This window comes from Homalodisca vitripennis, unplaced genomic scaffold (genome assembly GCF_021130785.1).
Source record: "Homalodisca vitripennis isolate AUS2020 unplaced genomic scaffold, UT_GWSS_2.1 ScUCBcl_1995;HRSCAF=6310, whole genome shotgun sequence".
In the NCBI taxonomy this organism is placed as follows: Eukaryota; Metazoa; Arthropoda; class Insecta; order Hemiptera; family Cicadellidae; genus Homalodisca; species Homalodisca vitripennis.
The window spans coordinates 92,098-114,051 of record NW_025778125.1 but is presented as its reverse complement, the minus strand read 5'-3'; the positions used below and the strand labels follow the sequence as shown (position 1 = coordinate 114,051).

At 33.5% G+C, this 21,954-nt stretch overlaps 1 protein-coding gene across 1 annotated transcript; it reads left to right on the top strand.

The window, feature by feature from the left end:
- The first annotated feature begins 7,046 nt into the window (after nucleotides 1-7,046).
- On the top strand, nucleotides 7,047-19,982 carry LOC124371793. The gene is made up of 6 exons (XM_046830147.1): nucleotides 7,047-7,121; nucleotides 12,010-12,073; nucleotides 12,427-12,529; nucleotides 13,834-13,922; nucleotides 17,605-17,688; nucleotides 19,736-19,982. The coding sequence occupies exons 4-6, from the start codon at nucleotides 13,850-13,852 to the stop codon at nucleotides 19,903-19,905; spliced, it is 327 nt and encodes a 108-aa protein (XP_046686103.1). The 5' UTR covers nucleotides 7,047-7,121; nucleotides 12,010-12,073; nucleotides 12,427-12,529; nucleotides 13,834-13,849; the 3' UTR covers nucleotides 19,906-19,982.
- The last annotated feature ends 1,972 nt before the right edge of the window (nucleotides 19,983-21,954 follow it).

The following is a 21,954-nucleotide window of genomic DNA, read 5'->3' as shown; positions in this document are numbered from 1 at the left end:
TCAGAAACCTCACTTTTGTAAATATTATATTATAAACTAGGATCTAGAAACAGAATCAATGTTGATGACAAATACATAATTCATTTGAAAATGCCTTCTATTTTTGCTTTGCAACATATTATTAATAGTTGCAGTCCTTTTTTTCGAGTTGCTGTTTCTTTCTGTGTACTAGTGTAATTCCCGAACAGGTATTTTGTTACCTCGGGCTTTATTGTTGAGTTTAGTTTAAGATCTATGGTATGTAAAATGTAAAACTGACAACAATAAAGAAATTTTTCATTCATTCAGTTTAATATGTGTAAAATTATACACATCCCTAAATACTGTATACAGTAAATAGTAGCAAATAATTATTGAAAGTTTTTAAATCTTTTGAGAGAACTTGAGCTTTTGGTACAACTTCATCCTAGCTTTTCTTGTTCGTGTTTGCTTAGATATCCACTTAAGTAAGACATTAAATTGTTAAAATGTAGTGACGCTGTTTATTGTTACAGTTAAAAATTATAAATGCCTGAAGAACACTCTTAACTTCAAAAACCTTCATAATCACAAAGAAAGTTTAAAGAAAGAGATAGATAATTTTATTGGCATCCAAATACACTTCTGAGAGAGATCCAGCATCAATAACTGGTTCACACTGTCTAGGTCTTTCAGGTATTCTTTTATTTGCTACATTGGCCTTTCAAAAACCTTCTATGTTAAACAATTGGTATCGTGTAAGAGTTCAATCAGCATAAGATAAAACCGCAGTCATAGTTTTACATATTGTACTATGACATTTAATTGAACAATGACTCCGGTTGTAATTTTGTATCAAGCGAGAGGTGATGTTTTATACATGGCAAGAGTCCTGGTAGTGATATGCAAATGTCACCTTCCCGTTTCCGTAAGTATTGTAGTCGTGAAGCTTTTTATTCAGGCGAACTGAATTTGAACATAATTCCGCAATAAGGGATGCAAATTCCATCTTCGATATAAAGAAATAAATAAGGTAGTGAAGTATTAATTTATTAAAAAATATACCAAAGCTATACTTTAAAACTTTTCAATAAATATTACACGCAACAGTAGCTTAATTATACTTTACATACTATGCAAGAAATTATAGTTCTACAAAAAGATGTATTGGATATTTTTGAAGACATACGATATAATAAGGAACTTTGAAGGATTACATAAATTATTGATTCATCTGTGAATAATTCAGAAGTACACCTGTAGATTAGGTTGATGAATTATACAATAGTTTTTTGAAATTAACTCAATTTGATTATCAAAGTGGGTGGGTGACTCATCATATAATTATAAAGATAAAAAGAACTTAAGAGGATACGTGTGAATAAGTAACGTTATAAAAGAATACATGGAAAACCTATTAAACCCAACATTTTCGCGAAATAACAGACTTTTACTATAACATTGTTAGCTATTTTTCTAGAGATTTCTAGATGTTTTATAATAAAAATTCATAAAATATCATAAAAACTAAATCATAAAATAGTATATTTAAAATTCCACATCATGAGAGTCTCATAGAATATTTCTTTTATTTTTTGGCGTTAACTAATGTTAAAGGCTCTTGCTAGCTGTGTGCAAATGAAATCAGTGAAACTTAAACCACCCAAGGCAACACATTTTTACTTTTTATACTCGCAAATGTTTTACTTTGTGTCTCATATGGGTCATTTAATGGCATTATTCATTTTCACAAAATATTTTAGACTATTTATTACATATTTAAATTTGTAAGATTATCAAGTAATTTTAAATAAATATCTCAATTTTCGAACATTAAACACTTTTACTGAAGCAGATTAAAAAAATTGTATTGAAGTTGTTTTCACCAAATATTTTTGCTCTAAGTACTAGATATCATAGTCCATTTTGGATGTCCCCTGGAGCCTAAAGCTAATTTGCAATGCTTGAGCACACAAACTGTTTTTTTTTAATCAACAGAGAATTTTTCCTTAAGACGTAAATAAACCGTTAGCAACGATTGTTTTGGAGAGGAGTTTGACAGTGCCATAAGTGTGGCAACACTAGAAGGGTTAATGTCTAACTGTTGTATATATTCCAGCTAAACCCATACATATCAAAAGGTGGGTATAGAAAAACCAGTTAGTGTATCACTTCAATCTGGGTAACAATATGTATGTCAAGAAACAACACATCACTAGCGGAAAAATGTCAAGCTATTAGTTTGAAATAGTAGGTCAGGAGGTCCAGTCTACTGTGGAGATTGACTAAAGGCGTTGGTGGGCTTCTTAAGGTAGTTTTTAGCGTAGAGACAAGGGTTTTATGCCTCTGCAAAATGTTATTTGAGAGGCTGGTACAGAGGTGGACTCCCCTTCTTTCAAGCAGGAAATACGGATTGATGCTAAAATTCTTCTTCATGAATCATAACAGCATGCGGCTCCTACCCTCAAATTTTACCATCTAAAAAATTTTTAACTCTTCAAAAAGCACAAATGTCCTTTTAGCTTAGCACAAAACAACCTTAACAGAAAGTGGAAATTTTAGCTTTTTGTACTGTGGATAAATAGAAGCATCAGGTGAGAAGAAACCAATCAGAGAAATTGTTTTAAATTTGTTTTCCTTTTGATACTCTGTAAAGTCAACTTCCATTGTCAGCTGACAATTTCATTTTGTATCTTCGGTATAACCAACCTATAGATCTTGATAAAAATCAGTTTATGTGCATATCCACGCATACGTACAGGCTCTATGCTCCCAATGAACGCCGTCCAAGTAGTTATTCCATGGGCGAATTTACGTGAGTTTCATTGTGACATACCATCAAATGTTTTATAAGAAAATGTTTGAGTTTAAAGTAATTACACTCTATAGGTGGTACTGTAATAATATTGAATAATTATTAATTTTTTTCAAATAATTGCTCAAATTAAGTCTTCGTCACAGAAGCAAAAAAATGAGATTAGTGGAAACCATACAACACTTAAGTTAATGTCTTTGAAAACCAACTGTTTCTTACTGTATGCATGCTTGAATTAAAATATTATTCACATAAACCCTGGCTTGAAGACAATTAAAAACTGCCACTAGCTTTTTTGTTTTTTTGTTTGTTTTTAACTGATTTAATTCCTTTTGTATTGGCATATTCTTTTTATTCCACAGCCATCTATTGCCCCAAAAAACCATGTTAATACTAATAGCAGTTAATGAAACTTTTTTTAACCTTAAGATTATAAAACACTTTTAGTTTATAACTGTTCATTCAACATTTTCTATTATTACCGCAAGACATTCTTAAAATATTTTTTATGTCCTTCCGTCTGTGCGATAGCTATTTTTAGATATTTCTTATAGACTTACAACTTGGTACATAGGTTAGATTAGACAAAGAAAAAATCTTATTGATTTTAAGGTCAACGAGCTATTCATCTGTCAATATATCCGCCCATCTGTTAGATAACTCTTGATATAAAGGACCTAGAGACGTGAAACTTGGTACATACTTCGCACGGTCTAAGGAAGAACCTTATTGGTTATAAGGTCAAAGGTGCTATCCATTTCCATTTTGCACCATCAACCGATATTATAAGCAAATCCTTGAATAAAGTGCTCTTTCCTGGAAACAGGAAGAACGTTAAGGTTTCTCCCCACTTCACAAAAAGAGATAACCGATGTCATAGGGAATCAAAGACTAATATTCTTAGACCCCACATTTTCTAAGATATTAGGAAAAATGATGTTGGCTCGCCTCCATAAACTTTTTCTGCAGATCAAATTTTGCTAAGGGACAGAATGACTTTATACCTGGTAGGTCCACCATCACCGCAGACTCAGACATAGTAGAACACATCCTTAAAAGTTTAGAATATGGAGCCACTGTCAGCCTTCTTGGATCTTAGTAAGGCTTTTGACTGCCTTGACCACTTTAGCTCATCTTATACAAACTTTGAAATGTCGGTGTAAGTGAGTAAGCATCGATTCGGGTCCTATTTCTATGACAGACTGCAGCTAGTTAAGATCAAGCATACTTTAAATGGAATAACTAACGTAGTCAGATCAGAACTGTTTGATGTATGTAGGGGGTTCCCTAAGGTTATGTGCTGAGACCTGTCCTGTTCGCACTATTTTCAGCAGACCTCCCTGCATACATGGACCTGTAAAACTATACCATCATTTGTAAATGATTCGGTAGTCTTAACCAGTAAAAAAGGACTAGAAACTCTAGAAATCAACAGATCAGCAAAGCCACGGAATATTGCGCTAACAATTATCTGAATTTAATCGAGAGCAAAACTCGGCAAGTATTCTTATCACCTGTCCCCCTCTAGGCATTCAAGCTGTTTAAATCAATCAAACACGTTGGAATAATCCTGGATCAAGAGCTTCGTTTAGATACCCAAATAAAATTGACCACCACTTCCAAAGACTCAAATCTTCCATCTTCGTCTTAATAAGAATCAACAGTAATAAAACAGTCAACGTGAAACCGGCAGCGTACCATGTATTCGTAGAATCCTACCTTAGGTACGGATAATCTTCTAGGGAAAATTATTTTCCTAAACACACCGACGTTCTTTTAGAGTTCTTAGGAGGTCTTCAACAGAAGATAGTTGCACGGAAGTCCTCAACACTCTTCACATCCTCCTCCAATGTTTGCCATTTACATCAGCGAGGTTGCTGTCATTTGAACTAAGCTAAACTTTCCAAGAAACACAAATACACATCGTTAAAGAAGGTAAAATTTTCAGACGTCACACTTATAACACTTGAATTTCGTAATAGTCACACTTTGATATTTTGACACCATTTAAAAGTTCAATGCTTATGTAATAAAGCTTCTCTCTCTCATTCTCGCTGTCTCTTTTTGTTTTAATTCTTGATATAAAGTACATAGAGATGCTTTAGAACTTGGTGAATAGTTCCCTTGGCCAAAAACAGAACGTTATATATTTTTATTTACATTTCTTTTCATGACAATGAATACTATTTTAAATCAATATAAAATATATAACTATTATGTAACCTTTTCTGAGAAATGATGATCAAATGAGTATTAGGCCTACATCGGGCGCTAAACGGAGTTTTCCTCCGTGTATTTTTTATTATTAAAAATAGTACTACTTTTGTGATGTTGGCAGCAGTTTCCCGCAGTGTACTTCACGAGCATCTTTCGGGTAAGCGAAACAATAGCCTCCCGCTTATATTTGTCAAAATCTGCCAGTATGAGGTCTACTTCAGTGCGAGACTGGACGATTCCTCCGTGAGCGCCCGATGTTGTGTTTGTAGTGCTTGGACGAAATCTCCGTGAGCGCCTTATTGTGTATAGTTTTTATGAGTAATAATCCGTGTGTGCGCCTAAATGTGTGACCTGTGATGGTTTCTTTTTAAGTTTTACAATATATTTTATTTGAATTTTGTGAAATGGAGAATGAAGACGAGAGACTTGTCAGTACAGCACCAGTGTGCTAGGGAACATTTCAGTACTGTTAATGGAGTGAACATTGTCGTTATAAGAACCAGAAGGAAAATGTTTTTGAAACTTTATGTAGTGTTTAAAAAATGTATAGTAAAGAATAAATTTTGTTTTCAGAGTAGTAATTGAGATTAAAATTGTATAATATCTCAAGAATTGAATTATGTTATTTTTGTAAGATTTAATTTCCATATTATTACAGCAGGTTAAACATTTTTACAATTAATTGAATTATTCCTTAAAATAAAATCATGTTATTACTATACAATAAAATCTTTTAAGATTTTGAATTTCTTATTTGGAAAATTCATTACATAAGAGATTACTTTTTATTTAATTTCTAAAAATGAATGTATTACATAGTAATTAAATCAGTATGAATATTTAAACAAATAAGAACAGTTTGAACGACTATGATATCCATTATTCGCTAACCTGGAGGAAAACGTCCGTGAGCGCCTGATGGTGTTTCTAATTTTTAAGCGCCTGATGGTGTTTCTAATTTTAAGCGCCTGATGGAGGGTTAACAATTATTTCCATCTTCATATTTGATTCTGTAAATCTCTCATGAGCATTTATCTCTTTTTAGACTAAAAACAAATTGTTTTATGTAATATAAAACAGAAACAAAACTATGAATTAGGGCCTATACCTGTCCTCTAGTACTGGTAACAATGGTGTGGTTTCAAACCAACATTAACTAATAATGTTATCTTTCTGGAGAGGGAAAAGAATAATAGAGGTAGTTAAGATTTAGTGTAAGTTAAATGACATAGGTGTATAATTAATTAGCCAAGAAATTACTTAAAAGTCAATCTATAATATAAATTTAAATACTTCAGCATTACTCATTGTCATACTGATAATAATGATTTCATGTACAATATTATCTGAAATCAACTACGAAATTTCTGAGCTGTTTTCTTACTAGTAACGTGAATACACTGCCTCCAAACTGTCCTGTTCTCGGGATGTATTATGTACTGAGCTTTTTATTTTTGTGTAGACAATGACTTCTTCTTTCAGCTATATATATATATATATATATATAAGATTTATATATATATATATATATATTTGTATATTTATATATTTTGACCAAATTTATAGCATTTAATTAATAATTTAAGTTAGGAATTTATATGAACTGTTTGGAATTTATGTTCAATAGTTAGTACAGACGAGAAGTCGTAGTAAAAAAAAATTTAACTTACCAAACTTATTAATTCTGATTATTTATCTGCTCATAATATTTGTACATTTTACCAGAGCAAATTAAAAAGTAAAATTCAGCTTTTTTCTGTATTTTAAAATTCATTTTATACGTGCGATTCACTATTATATCAGGCTTATATCATTTATACAACTATTAAGTATTTTAGAATAATATTTAACTAAATTTCGGAGATTAAATTTGTATTAAAACGAGATTAAATCTGATTAACAATAAAAAGTATATTTAAGAAAGCTTTGGTATAAGGATTTTACATTGGGTAAACATATATGCCTGGAACTGATTATTAGAACAAACTATTGTCTTTGTCCTAGGGAGAGAGATATTATACAATGGTTTCCTCTGGATTGTTCTTTTTACTCTTGGTGTCCTGGCGTGTTGGCCGTTGACGTTAGAGACCTCTGTCCAGGAGTGACTCCTATAACCCCAGCTACTGCAAACGTAAGAACTGCCAATAATTACTATGTAAAACGTAAACTAAAAGGAAGGTTTTTACAAAGTTAGTTTCAAGATGTTATAAATTAAAAACTATGTTAAAAAAATAAGTATACCAATAAATCATTGAACATGTATAGTGGTTGGAACGTTGGTATAGGGCAAAAAATAGTTTTTTACACATCCTAATAGTGAAATAAATTGGTCATTTTATGTGAAAGGTAATTCTACAAAGTTTTATTTTGCTAGAAAACATATCTTGAGTTGCCCCAAATCCTTGAAAATAGTTAATTGTCTATTAATTTTCAAACTTTCTAGAATTTGCTGTTGTTGTTTTGGTTTGATAGTATTTTATGTTTATTACTTCAATTTAAATAAAACTCCAAAATCATGAAAAAACGCGTTTGCTGCTGTCATAATTTTATAGGCCCACTTAGTAGGTATTAAAAGTCAAAATAAAAAATATTTTTTTATGTACTCCTTTGGCTTTATAGTAGTAAGATATTGGTAAGTATTATATTGTGATGACTTTTATTCACTTTCCTTTTATCTTTATGGTACAGTGATGATTTTGAACCAAATTAAAGAGTAGAAAGATATTAACCTATGCAAGAAAGTCACATTCTATTCATTAAACACACTTAAATTCATAAAATACAAATAATATACAAATGAATCATTGTAACAAAGCCAAACCAATATCCAATGTACTCAATTAAAAATTGTAGGTAAAGTGTCTGTTTCAAATTTTGGCATCATCTTGTGTAAAGCGATACTGGCCTTAACAAATCGAATTCTTTCTTCGAGACCGTAAACACAGAGTGGTGATTCTGTTACAAACTTGATTACTCTTTCCACTGCTTTTGTGTGACAGAGAAAACGTGCAAAGTCAATAGAATGCATCAGATCATCTTCTATTAACTTATGTACTTGGTTAAGTCCTATTTAGTCACGTGCTTTGTCTTTGGTGGTTCTGTGATTGTTACATCAGCCTAGTTTATAATTTCGGTGTAATCTTCAGCTTTGACGTTTAGTTTAATTATCACAAAATTTTGTACCTCATATTTATGTCTTTATATTGCCTTAAAAAGTTGTCGGAGACCTACTCTAGAATGTGTTCTCTCTTATCACCTAACATGCAGAGCAGCGGGTGAGCCGTTTATTTGAATAAGTGGGTAAATTATTTAGAGGAGCTTGTGGGAAAGGTAACGTGAAAACGAAATCAGTCACCATAAGTTTTAAGCTCCATTTTCACAAGACGGCTTCAGCTTAATGTTTCACCTGATGGGAGCGTACACCTTAACTATATAATCTCTTAATGTTTTAAATTTTTTTGAAGGTATTAGAGATATAAAGAAATATATCAGCCAATAAAGTTTTCAAAATGCTTCTTATAAATTAGCAAAATAAATGGACAGCAAAATTAAAGAACATTACAAATTTAAAACTGACATAAGACATAACAGCATTGACCTAGTAAGCAAAATTAATGATATAGATATACCCAAGAACAGTAAGTTTGTATCCTTCGATATAACAAATGTATACACAAATGTTCCGATCCAAGAAACAATGTTTATAATTAAAAATAATTTAACAGAACAGAACATTCTAAATACACAAGAAATTGAAGAAATACTTCAACTCACAAAATTAACTCTAAGACAAAAATTACTTTACATTTAACAACTACATACACCTAGGGGTGTATGGGTGTGGTGCTGGCATTGTGTGTGAGGAGTGTGAGTGAGATAAAACACCATATATATTATTTATTTCTAAAATATTCTTATTATATATTTATAAATTATTGTTATTAGGTATTAAATATAGTTTTTGGTTCTTATTAAAAATGGAAGTTGTAATATTATTTTGTGTTATGATTGTATAACTATATTTGAATTTATTTTTTTTAGAAGTATCATATTTATAATTTTTAAGTGTTTAGATTAATGTTTAATTTAATGTATTTAGTAAGATAGATTAGTGTTATATTAATTTGGTTAATATTTGTTAAAAAATTATTGTTCAGACAGGTTAAGTGTAAGAAAGGGCCATGAGGCCCTAACTTTGCCTGTTTAGATAAAGGAATTTCCGTTTCATTTCATTTCATTTACACCATGAAGGATTACCAATGGGATCACCACTATCCGGATTACTGGCTGATATATCCCTTGACAACATAGAATACAAATTGATACTAAGCTATAAAAACAAACATCTAACACAAATAATTAATTATTACAGATATGTTGATGATATAATATGTCTATTCAAAGGAAATGAAAGACAAATTAATAGACATGTTCAAAATCTACTTAAAACAAATCCATCATAATCTAAATTTTACAAGTGAAATTAAAGAAAATAATGCAATAAACTACTTTGATCTGACTACAACCAAGATTAACAGAAAGCACAATTTCAAAATTTACAGAAAACCGACATACACAAATTTATTTATTCCTTCCTCATCGAATCACCTACATCACCAAAAAATGGCTGCATTCAAATCAATGATTGACAGATTACACAAAATTCCAATAAAAACTGAAGATTTTTATAAAGAATTAGACATTATTAAATACATAGCCAAAAATCTTGGATATAAACCAAGCATGATTGGTATATTATCGAAGAACTACACAAAGAAAGAAAAATAAGAATAAAGAAGAAAAAGATATCAAATACATTCAATCATACTACTTTGGTAAACATTATCACAAAATTAATAAATCATTTAGAAACAAGGATATCAATTGGCTTTCAAAACCTCGAACAACCTGGGACTTTTAATAAAAAACAAAAGCAATTCAAGAAACCACAATCTAAATTCAACAATAGTGGAGTATACAATTTACATTGGAACGATTGTCAGTCTCACTATATTAGACAAACCGGCCGATCCTTCAAAATTAGATTTAATGAACACATAAAAATCATTGAAAACATCATCAAATTCCAAATATCCAGACCATTAAGACAACACCGGCCATACATACACTAATTTCGAAAACAATCTTGAAACTTTACACACAGGCAAGAAAAGTCGCCTATTATCTACTTTAGAACATTTAGAAATTTACAATAGTTTCAAAATTGATCATAATATATTATTAAATGGCAAAGATTTTCTAACAAAAAATGTATTATTCAATAGACTTTTAAAAAAAATATACATTGATCATACATTAAATTTTACAACAGATTTAGCTACAAAGGTAGTGAAAAAACACATGACAATTCGGTTTTAATTATTTATTTTCATAATTTAACTTAACCTTAGTACCTGAAGATGAATTCCCAGAATTCAAAATGTACATAGTAGGAAAGTAAAAGTTTAAAACAGTGTTAATAGGTTCATAATTATATACATATTTTGTTAAGGGTTCTCTGTTCCATCATACAACCGGAGAATGCGACTAGCCAACATCAGCCTCGTGGATGTGCTAACTTTCCTGGTTTCTCCACAGCTATATCAGGGAGGCAAATTCCAATTGAGATCGATTTGCACATTTCCAGTAAAAACTTTTGATCGGTACTTAGATATTTTCACTTTTAGATCCGGAAGGCTGTCCTCAGTTGGTGAGTACGTTACTACTGGAAGCTCATGACATTTATCAAGTTGTTTGCCTAATACTCCTCCGAACTCATTAGGCCATTTTGTTTTTTCCATCTCATGTACAAAACAGGTGGCGCAATGACAACTCGTTATAATGGAAAAACATTTTATTCACTGCAACGTTGCAGCTGGTACATCGGTTACAGCAAGATAACCAGATCAAGCCACCTCGAGCGTAGCTGCTGCGTGGATGGGTGACCACTGATCGATCCTGTCCTTGCAAGCAGCCCGCCCGACCGGCCATTTTTGGTGGTTCTGAAGTCGTATTTAAGCCGTTGGTCCCCAGCTTAAGTGTTAGAGAGGGCTCCATATCCCTAAATTTGCCTGGTAAAATAATACTTTTATTGATGTCTTCCATTGTACCAGAGACAGAAGCGACGTGAGCCATAAATACAGAACCAGGTTCTTCAACTAATTAAACGTTTTTTTTATTATATTATTGTACTAAGTGTTAGATTTATCTTTTAAGTGGATCACAGAAATTATATGACAAGGTCAGTCTAAAAATGACTTTTATTGACATTTTCGTCGCTGATTAGCAGAATAAAATGTTTGTTAAATAATAATAGTTTAAAATCTTATAAAATATCAAAATCGTTATTTAGTAATGAAATACAAAACTAATAACATTTTAATGTAATTTTTCTTACTCTAACTGTAATAATATAAAATGCATATGCTTAAAATTTTTATCTTTGCCTTCCTCAAATGATTTCATTGAAACACAGCACCGCATAAAACACGACCTTTTATGACAAAGTCAACTTTCTGAAACAAATTATATTATTGGATACCTAGTTGCAGTTTGGTTTTCAGAACACATCAACCAATCTATTACAATTCAATCTGCCGCTTTATTTATGTTAAATATTGTAAACCTATGAAATAACTTATTGATATTCTCTTTTGTTTTATTAAAAACCAATATGGATATCAGTATATAATGCCAGGCCATAGTTATGAAACAACAAAAACATGGTAAAAGTGTTGAAAAGGAATATTTCGTAGAAATATAACTTACACCTACATATAAATTTCTTTAAACAATACAGCTAAAATAAAACTACATTTTAAACATTCTTTTACGTATAATAGTTTAATATAATTAGAGATTTTCCCAAAAAGCAAATTTAATTTATAATGTCTTTTTTATAAACACTCTTACATATTTTGAAGACCAGAATAAAACTAAGTATTTAGATACAAAAGCGAGTGAAAGATACCATTATATTTAGTTTGTGTCAGCAGATATTAATTAACCACTTATTTCAGGCTGAAGGAACTTGGTGGATAGTTCGTGCGAGTAAATCAAACTCTGGACAATGTGGACCGACCAGTAAGCAAATAAAATGTTTATTTAAAGAAGAATCCCGTAAATTGTGATCTTGGATTACTTGACGTTGTGTCATCTTGTTAAACAATATTTTTTAGTTTTTATAAAGCTTCATATTTATTACATTAGCTGTTGTAGTATTTACTTATATAGTAAATAAAATATTACAATATGCAGTATTTAAAATGAAAATTAACTATTTCAATACAAGTTTTAATTGAACCTTTTATAGTTTTTTTATTACGCATTAATATTAAAATTATCTATTTAATCGGTATTAATAGTTTGTGAATTTATTTAATGACATATTTAAAACGCATTTTGTGTATACAACAAACTGTGTAATCTATCCACAGACAACCAACCTCCCTGCAGGTGTACTGGGTTAGTGTACACCACGGATCTTCTTCCACCCAGAATTTCTAAGTACAACGCCACTTTGTTCGGATACAATACAGAGTAAGTGTATTGTAATCATGTCAGACACGAATTAAAATCTATGAACGATATTCAATTTAGCCCGACCGTTTGAAATTAAAAAAAATTAGTTTGTGTGTTAAAACACGCGCGTACGGATGTATCTGTTTTTTCAGGAGAGAAAATACGTTTTACGTATCGTCAGGATTAGATGTTTTGCCTGTTTTATGGGCTAGAACATGTACCAGGTATAGAAAACATGAAGATCCCCATACTGATAAAAACCACCTCTAACTTCGTTCCTTGCATGTAAATTTGCCGTGTTAGCAATACTTCTGTCTAATTTCGTCTTACTCTCCGGAGGTCTGCTCCGGTGTTATTGGCGTCGTTATCAATATTTATCTCGAAGAGTCCCCCGTCCTTAGCAGAGATTTAGGCCAGTTTTCTTTAAGCACTAGCATTAGTGCTACTAGGTTTGCCGGGCTCCTTTCCTAAAATCGCGTCGGTGATGGTTATGTAATTCTTCCATTACTTCAAACGAAAATTTGTGCTCATCGTTTTATCCAAACATAACGAGAGTGTTTTAGGCAAGTTTTTGAAAAAGTAGGCGCTGGGTCCCGTCGTTTTTATTGTGTTGGAATTTCGGGTTTTGTAGTTCAAAGAGGTTTGACCTTTTTTCAGCTAGCATATCGATGGGTGGAGCTCCCGCTTTGACCAGGGTATCCGCTTCGGAGACCGTGTGGTAAGCGCAGGCAACTCTGAGAACGCCTTTCTGCTGTACTGTTGCTATCTCACGCCTATAACTCTTTAGTTTCAGGATATTTGCTCATATTTCCACTCTATAGAGCAGGATAGAGTGAACCACCTCTATAAGGAATTTTCTGGTTCATGGCCCATTGTATAGGCCACCGATTTGATGGGTTTGTTTCGTTGCGATTTTTTAACGAGATGCTCGCAAAAAGGAAGTTTGTCGTATATTGTTACTCCTAGGTAGTGCAATAAACTTATTGAATTTAGCATTGTTTGGTGATTTTCACATAGAAGTGTGTCGGGATCATCTATAGCATGAAATATCCATTGTTTTAATTCATCCTAATGTAGCTGATCAAAAGCAATAATGTATATTGATGATGGACACAACAGATCCTCTCTTACAGAACGCAAAATGAAAATTAGTTTTTGTAATATAATGATGGGTTATAAAATAAACGTAAAATAAATGGGTTTGTTTTCTGATTAACGTTTTATTTCATTAAGAATGTTTATTCAAAGTAATATAACAGAATTTTATGTGATGAATATTTTTATTGTTATCTTTGTTGTTTAATATTTACGAATTCCAACAGGACCCAGGTATATGAAATGCAGCATTCGGTAACAACAATCGTTGACCCAACTCAACCCTATGGAATATTCTACTTAATAGATGACTCTAGTAAGTAAATCTTGCTTAAGAGTAACATACTTAATTATAATATTAAAGTATTTTTGTAGGAGGATATCTCATTAAACTAATTATTTTGTAACGTAGGAGAGCGTTTGTCCCATAAAATCTATTAAACAATTTATTTTTTATGGGTTCTAAAAATATTTGGAATTTGTACTTAAAAATCTCATTCATCTTGGAGATGCACCTTAATAAGTCTAAACACTTTACCAATTAAAACACTTTTTTTTACGGTGGGGGAAAGCATTTGCGCACGGAGTACCTACTAAACCCCCTACGTGCCACGGAGGACCCAGGCCGGAACTCTTACAGATGATATCTTGCCTGGTCCGTGTGTCTTATGTCCCACCCAGGACCAAACTACTTGTTTCGGAAGCTAGGGGTTAGCCACGCATTCGTCTTTACGCGTCTGATAAAGGATCGCATTTACATTAGTGGTGACTGCATTCCATGCATCTTCACTCTGCAACATCAGCTCCATAGTGGTGTCTTCCGAAACATCGCTAACTGTGGTAGCGAGCGTTTGCCTGACCTCGGTGAAACGCCCGCAAGCGAAGAAGGTGTGATCACATCCTTATCATCATCCCCTCCGGACAGTATGCACACCGAGGCAACCTGACTTTTTCCACCCTGTAGAGGTAATTCCTAAAGTAACCGTGCCCCGTCAGGAATTGACACAGGTAGAAATCTATTTCCACGTGGCCACGAGCTATCCAGGGATGAAGCTCTCGAATGAGACGGAAGGTCCAGCGACCGTCTGATCCAACGACCACCTCCGTTGCCAAACCTGCATAGTCCTACATCCTTGCAGCAACCAGGGCGTACTCTCCACCCCGCTCAGCAGCCTCACGAAGGACGGTTTGTCTCTCGATAGACAGCAGATCAATAGGAATCACCCCAGCCACGACCACCACGGCCGAACCGGAAACGGTGCGGTAGACGCAGGCGACCTTAAGTGCTGCTCTTCTCTGTGCCAATAACAGCCTTTGACTGTATCGCCTTATTCTCATGACACCCACCCAAACCTCTGCGCCATACAAAAGGGGTGAGTTTACAGTAGACATGAGGAGGCGACTCTTACTTGACCTAGGGCCCCTACGTTAGCCATCAGCCTGCCGAGAGATAAAAACCACCTTATAGTTAAGTAACACTCCCAGGTACTTCGCCGCAGTCCTTGTCCGAACCTCTACACCTCATAGAGATCAGAGTGGGGATTCTCCGTCGAGTGAGCATAACGATCTCCGTCTTGGCAACCGCCAGCTCAAGTCCGTGGCTCGTCATCCAGGCATTACCCGAATCATTACCTGATTAAGGCGTAACTGGGCCAGGTCCGGAGTCCTCGCGGTGATGACTACGTCATCGGCATAATCCACGAGAAAGACGTCGTGGGACATCTCGAGGCGAAGCAAACCATCGTATGAAATATTCCATAGATCTTGGCCGAGAATATACCCTTGAGCCGCACCGACAGTGACCTCTTTCGTTCTTCTGCCGACGTTGATTTCATGCAAACAGCCGACGGTTCTTCAAATAGTCCTGCACAACGACCAGGAGATAGTGGGGCACGCTGAAGTCCCGCTGTAGCGCCTCAAACATGTCCTCCCACCTCTGCTAGTTAAACGCGTTCTTGACGTCAAGAGTGACCAATAGCACTATCGGCCGAGCCTGGTGACAAGCTGTTCTGGCTTGCTAGACGGCACTGACCAACTCTGTAATCGCGCTCATAGTTGAGTATCGCTTTCGAAAGCCGTGCTGCCGGGCAGAGAGATCTCCGGTGGCTTTGATGGATGACTGCAATCTGGGTTTCAGCAACCTTTCATAGAGCTTCCCCTCGGTGTCAAGCATACAGAGTGGCCTGTATGCCGACGGGCAGTTCGGGTCACATTTGCCTTTGTTGATCAGCGCCAACCTAGCAACCTTCCAGCGCGACGGGAACACACCCGCTACCAAACATGCTTTAAACATATTTAGCAGCAGGAGCGGATAACTCCCCGCCACAAACCTTCAGAACCTCAGCTTGATTGCCATCAGGTCCTGGAGCCTTCTTGTTGCGTATGGTAGACACCGCTGCTACATCCTCCTGCTCCATAAAACTGGGAACGTCTGGAACGGACCTCGCTACTCTCTCCTCCCGCCTCACAGGGTGACTTGAGAAGATAGCTTCCACGATCGCCGAAATCATTCCAGGAGGCATTTCCGTGCTGTTAGCCTCCATTCCTATGAGCTTTTTTCTCAGAAGTCTGTATCCTCTTCTCCGAGTCCACCTTCTTGCAGAGCTAACGCCAGCTTTGCACCTTGCTCAGACGGATTGCTGCACTCAGAGCTTTCTTTGCCTTATGCTCTGCCGAGCTAGCTATAGCTTCCGGTTTCCGGTCGGTGCGCTCTGCGTCTGCAAATTAGTGCAGTTCTCTTAGGCTCGCCGATTTCGTTCGTCCACCAGAAGGCTTGGTGACTTTACCACTACCCTTGATTGAAATCTAATATTTAACAGGTTAATGTCAATTGTGGTCCACATCTATAAGACATGTAGGGTGTAATGGTATAATATATAAAAAAACTATATTTTTGTAGAGTTGAAATTGTCTGATGATATTTTTGAGTAGCAATTTTTGAGTTCGACCGGGACTGGCAATTAAGAACATGTCAGAGTACGACGAGACGTGTAAGGTCTAGATGTAAGCGTTATATAGAGGATTATTAGAGTAACAGGGTTATTTAATAGTAACCGATTACCAGCTTGTCCTCTTGCCATCAAGGCCAAGGATGGTCAGGGATAAAAATATCTGATAGTCAGATAGATCGATATAATAGAAATAGAGACTTTTTTCTAGAAAAATAAAGAACAAACCAATCTAGTTCGTAGTTTATATGTCATCGGTTATCATTAATATTAAAAATAGCCTATTTCAAAGTAATCTATAAATTATATTGTAGTAAGTTAATGAAATTTGTTTTATACAGAAAAATGATAACTAATTGTATTCTGTATGGACTATTATAAATAACTAATAAAGTTAGTGGGTCAAAAAGGGTAAAGGGAAGACCGAGGCTGGCTAGCTGGCCGCAGCAGATCGTAATCACTGTGAATCCAATGGCTACCCGAACGTCCACTAAATCCTTGGCTCAAATGGAACCGAACAACCATTATTGGTAACTTTTATTCCATAGAATATCTATGACAATTTCTTTAAATAACTATTGATACGTAAATAATGATATATTAATGCATTTTAATTTATTTTGGCCAGGAAGCTCCGCCACTTAGGCCTTAACTTTGATATCAATATACGTTTTTATTTTCTTCATTTATGCCTGCGTCAATTTGGGTGATATTGCGTCAAAGTAAATTGTGTAGAAATCGAGTTTGACCTTCTTATCCACCCACTTTGATCCATTGTTCCCCAAAACCAAACTTGGTTTTTAATTTTTTGCAAAAACTTCATCTAAATTTTTGTAAAATATCTTGTAAAATTACGTGGTGAATCATGAAATTAAGCGGATATAATAGTTTTTTTTTTGCAGAAAATCAACTCAAATCTATTTAATATTCTGAAACCGTTCTTTTCACTTATCTAGAGTACTCTGAAATTTTTATTTATTATTGTGCCTTTAAATATTTTCAGAACATGAATTAAGACACTAACCTTCCAACTAGATGTATTTGTTGCAGCTGGTGCAATTAATGTAGGGGCTGCCTTAGACACAGATAACCATGAAACATTCATAATATTTTACTTCTGTAGTGTGTTGACATGTGAGTATATAGAGTATATTGATATCTCATTATGATTTTAAAACATTAATTTACGAAATAAGAGAGAATGGCTCAGTAATATAGTTAGAGCACAAAGAAAAATACTTAAATAAATTTAAGTAATATTTTGAAGTTCATGCAAAACACTGGTATCCAACGGTAACTTGTGAATACATAATTTATCACTAAATTAATTTAAGAAAATAAATTTAGCCGTACGAGTTCACTGGGGAGTTCAACAGCTCATAAGAGCCCGTGTAATATATATATGTGTGTGTGTGTGAGTTAAAACCTACCTGTGCAGCAGTCATCATTATTTAGTTCTTCACATTGTGGTCTCCTTTTTCACTCTGCCTTCCTTGGCATCTCTTTCAAAGCCCTATCCACTTTTTTAGTCTAACCTTGTCAAATTTTGAAGAGCTAAAATTGTATTTTTGCCTAAACCTTGAATACCTATTTCCTCTAAAACTCCTATTCTCACCAAACTTCCACCATTAAAAGATATGTTTGCATCTTAAGCTCCCAACCCAAGTGCTTTTATGCTTACAAAATTGATATTCCGTATTCTGCACTCCAAAACAATGTTATTGAACTATTCATTGACGTTTTGAGTACGTTAATGCAATTTTTTCTCAGCAAATCCTTTTTACCCAAATATTTCTACACATGCTTTATTTCACACTTTACAGGTTCTAGAATTGACTTCTTATATTTGCAGGCTTATGGGTCCTTGCTATATTTGCACCATGTTTCTGGGATGGCAGGCAAAGTTGATTAGTTGTTTTTGCATCTGTAGAGAGCAGGTGACATTATGTAGCCCATACTACTCTGTACATGCTATCTAAACTGTCTCCATTATCTCTTATAGCCTTACCATCGTAGCTCTGCAACTCAAGAAAATTGTCAATAAATCTTCCTTTACCTTTTAGTGGTTTTCCATCTGAAAGCTGTTTCCCGCCAGACATGACTTTCAACATTCTGATTCTGATTCCCAACCACTTGAACATTGTCTTGCGGTTTGCTGGCTTTAACATACAAATAGGCCTTGCAATCCCAATACACTAACATTTCAACATATCGTACCCGTTATTTTTAGTTCAGAGCGCTGGAAGAACGAAAGCTTTCAAAAAAAGATTTGAACTATTTTTAATGAGATTTATTGCGTGTGTGATATATTTTAGTTGATAGACAACTATATATAAATATTAATCAAAATAAAAAAGTACATTTTCTTTTTTCAAAAATATCATCGTTCAACATCCCGTAAGCTACAACGAACTGTAAATGTTAAATGAAATAAAAACAAATTCATTCAAATGTTTCTTCTATAAGCTTTCTGAAGTAATAGACGGGCGTCAGTTACGATCTATTACTATATAATTATAATATTTTATTAATGATTTACTTTTAATTAAAGTGTTCCCTTAACATTATCCATTTCATTTATTAGATAGTACATGATATTAGTAATTTATACTTAAAGTTTTCTAATGAATGTCAACAAAAGTCAACTTTATATGCCACACGCACTGAACGAAACTGCTGGGATGTCTCATCCTCCCAAAAGACTGTCACAGGGTTAGCACATTTGACACAGGGAGATAAAACTATTGCAGTATTCAGGCAGCAAATAAACTACATGTAATTGAAATATTTACTATAATACAATGTTTGTGCTATAGGTTGCAAATTGAAAGATTAAATATTTAGAATATTAAATAAATTTCTGTTATTCCCATAAAAGTTTTTATAACCCGCTACCAACAGGTAAAGGGCACTGCTCAATAAAAAAATAAAATACACATTTTCTTATTTTATGATTCTTGAATAAATACCAATTTAAAATTTTACTATAAAAAGAAGTTTTATTTTGGGGTAGAGGGCCTCTATAACTCAAAATTTAATTGAGTTTTGTAGATTCGAATAATAATAACTTGTCAAGGGCATGGTTCGTTAGTTGTTTTTGTAGTTCTTGCTGAAACATAACTAAACCGTAAGATTATCTCAAATTTACTGCACCACTACCGTCGTCTTTATCGCTTTTCAGCTGAAGGAGAGCCGCTGGTTATCGTGCTCTCCAGATCCAGGAATGGGTTGTGCAGCGAGAGTCAAAAGAGGGTTGACGCTGCTCTCGAAGCAAACAACATCTGCAAGGACAACCTTGAATCATTCGACGTATCAGATTGTGCTGATATATATGATTACTGTTTCAATTAGTAATACCTAGAGAGTATTATGTGATAACTACTTATAATGTTGTCGAAAGGGATAAATACTTAAGTAATATTAACAGTCATTATTTTGTATTTGAACTAACCTATTGTGTGTGTGTGTGTGTGTGTGTTGTTGTTGTTGTTGTTATGAGTTTATATGCTTATGCAATATAACGTGAGACTGTGAACACGATGACTGTGAAATTTTTTACGTCTAGAATAAAATTTGGTGCGATAGAGTACTTGCACATAGCTTGGATGATTTCCTTAACCATCTTTAACCAATAAAAATTTCTATATAACCACTATTTGTATTTGAAAAAAAAATGTTAACTTGAGTGATTCTTACCATTCCTAGACTCATAAAAACAAATTTTTCTGCATCACAGGACATTATAAACAACTTTTAATGTTGAAATGTTTCACATCTCTTATAGATTCAAAATTGCAGATACTCAAGGTTTATGAAATAAATGGTCATACATTAGTTATGCATTATAGGACATAGCAATGAATGACAAGTGTTTGATAGCTCCCAGATCCTTTTCATAATGCTTATTTTTGCATATGTTTTATATTTCGTCAGATTTCTAGATAACAGGAGTCCAACGGTTTGTTATGTTCAACATTGTAGTAACAATTGAAAACACGATTGTTACTGTAGTTTGTAATATAATATAAATAAGCATTATATAGAGGCAATACTTGTGTATAGCTCAAGAGTAATTGCTATTAGTAATAAAAATCAATCAATACATTAAAAGATGGAGAGTGTTGAGATTTGAGGAAGATAGTGTATTTAACTCGACCCACTCCATAAGTATACCAATAACAATAAGTGTTTTCTTATTGTATGCAGTTATAAGTATAAACAACTTACATTTTTCATATATCTTAGGATTTATGATGCAAATTCTAAATTTAGAAAATCAATGAGTATATATGTTATTATTAATGTTGTAAATATTATATATGTTATTATTAACATAACAAATGTTATTATGTATCATAGCGCAAAGACCCGTGATAAAAATTCTTGGGCTATTTATATTGAGTTAAGTTTCAAATACCAAGTTGTCAGTATTTCTTTCCTATGTTATTTTTCTTTCCATATGTTCCTAGAGGAGAGCCTTCTCCTCTTCTTAATAAATTTATGGAATTATGACACCACTCCCTGCCCACCTTCTTCAGTTTGATGAAAGTAGCGCAATATTTCTCAACAAGGGTACTAATTCATTACTGATTCTTCATAAGTATATTCAGATACTTACCTTCATTATTATCTTTTAGTTAGATTTTATGAGATATTCCCATTTCTAAAAAAATATTTTTGGTGAATAGCAGTCCGGCATTAATATTGTGATTAAGGTTCTAGTTGATTTTATGATCTCTTGATTTTAAGGTTCTAGTTCAGAAAGCAACAACAGACATTATTGTTTGTGGACATAATGTATACGTTAAAATGTAAAGTCTTGTACAAATTAATCTGGAAATAATGAGCAGTTTCTTACCTGTTTAAAAGCGAAAATATGTGATTTAATCAACAAATGCCTGCTGTGAGTCTCCTGAAATACATGTTGACATAATCTATTAAACTCTAAAACGTAATTAAATTCCAAAATAGTTTTTTCTAGCTTTTGGATTAACTTGATAAAAGATGAAGTATCAAAGGATATTAAATATTTCTTATACATGTAATTCGAATTGTAAAATAGAACATGACAATACTGGTTATTTCACGTTATATATTTGAGAAAAACCAATATATTTCAATGGTGTAATGAGAGAGTGCTATTTTATAGATTTCCCACCCAAAACCGAACATTTTATTAAATATTTTTCTTACATGACCTAAATTCCAAAAATTCTAGTAATAGAGAGAAAACTTGAGTGAAAATAATTTGCGTAGCACTGGCAACGCAGCTCTGATGTCTTTTAAACTGCTCCTGAAATATATTTCTTCAGAAATTCAACACACGTGTGCCATAAATATGTATCCCTAATATTGTTAAAACTACAAAAATTTATCACAATTACAACAATTATCGTAGCA

Excerpts from the sequence above, each read along its gene's own strand:
- LOC124371793 (XM_046830147.1), top strand. The coding sequence starts at position 13,850 with ATGCAGCATTCGGTAACAACAATCGTTGACCCAACTCAACCCTATGGA. Across the intron at positions 13,923-17,604 it reads CTACTTAATAGATGACTCTA|CTGGTGCAATTAATGTAGGG; the intron begins GTAAGTAAATCT and ends TATTTGTTGCAG. Across the intron at positions 17,689-19,735 it reads CTTCTGTAGTGTGTTGACAT|CTGAAGGAGAGCCGCTGGTT; the intron begins GTGAGTATATAG and ends ATCGCTTTTCAG.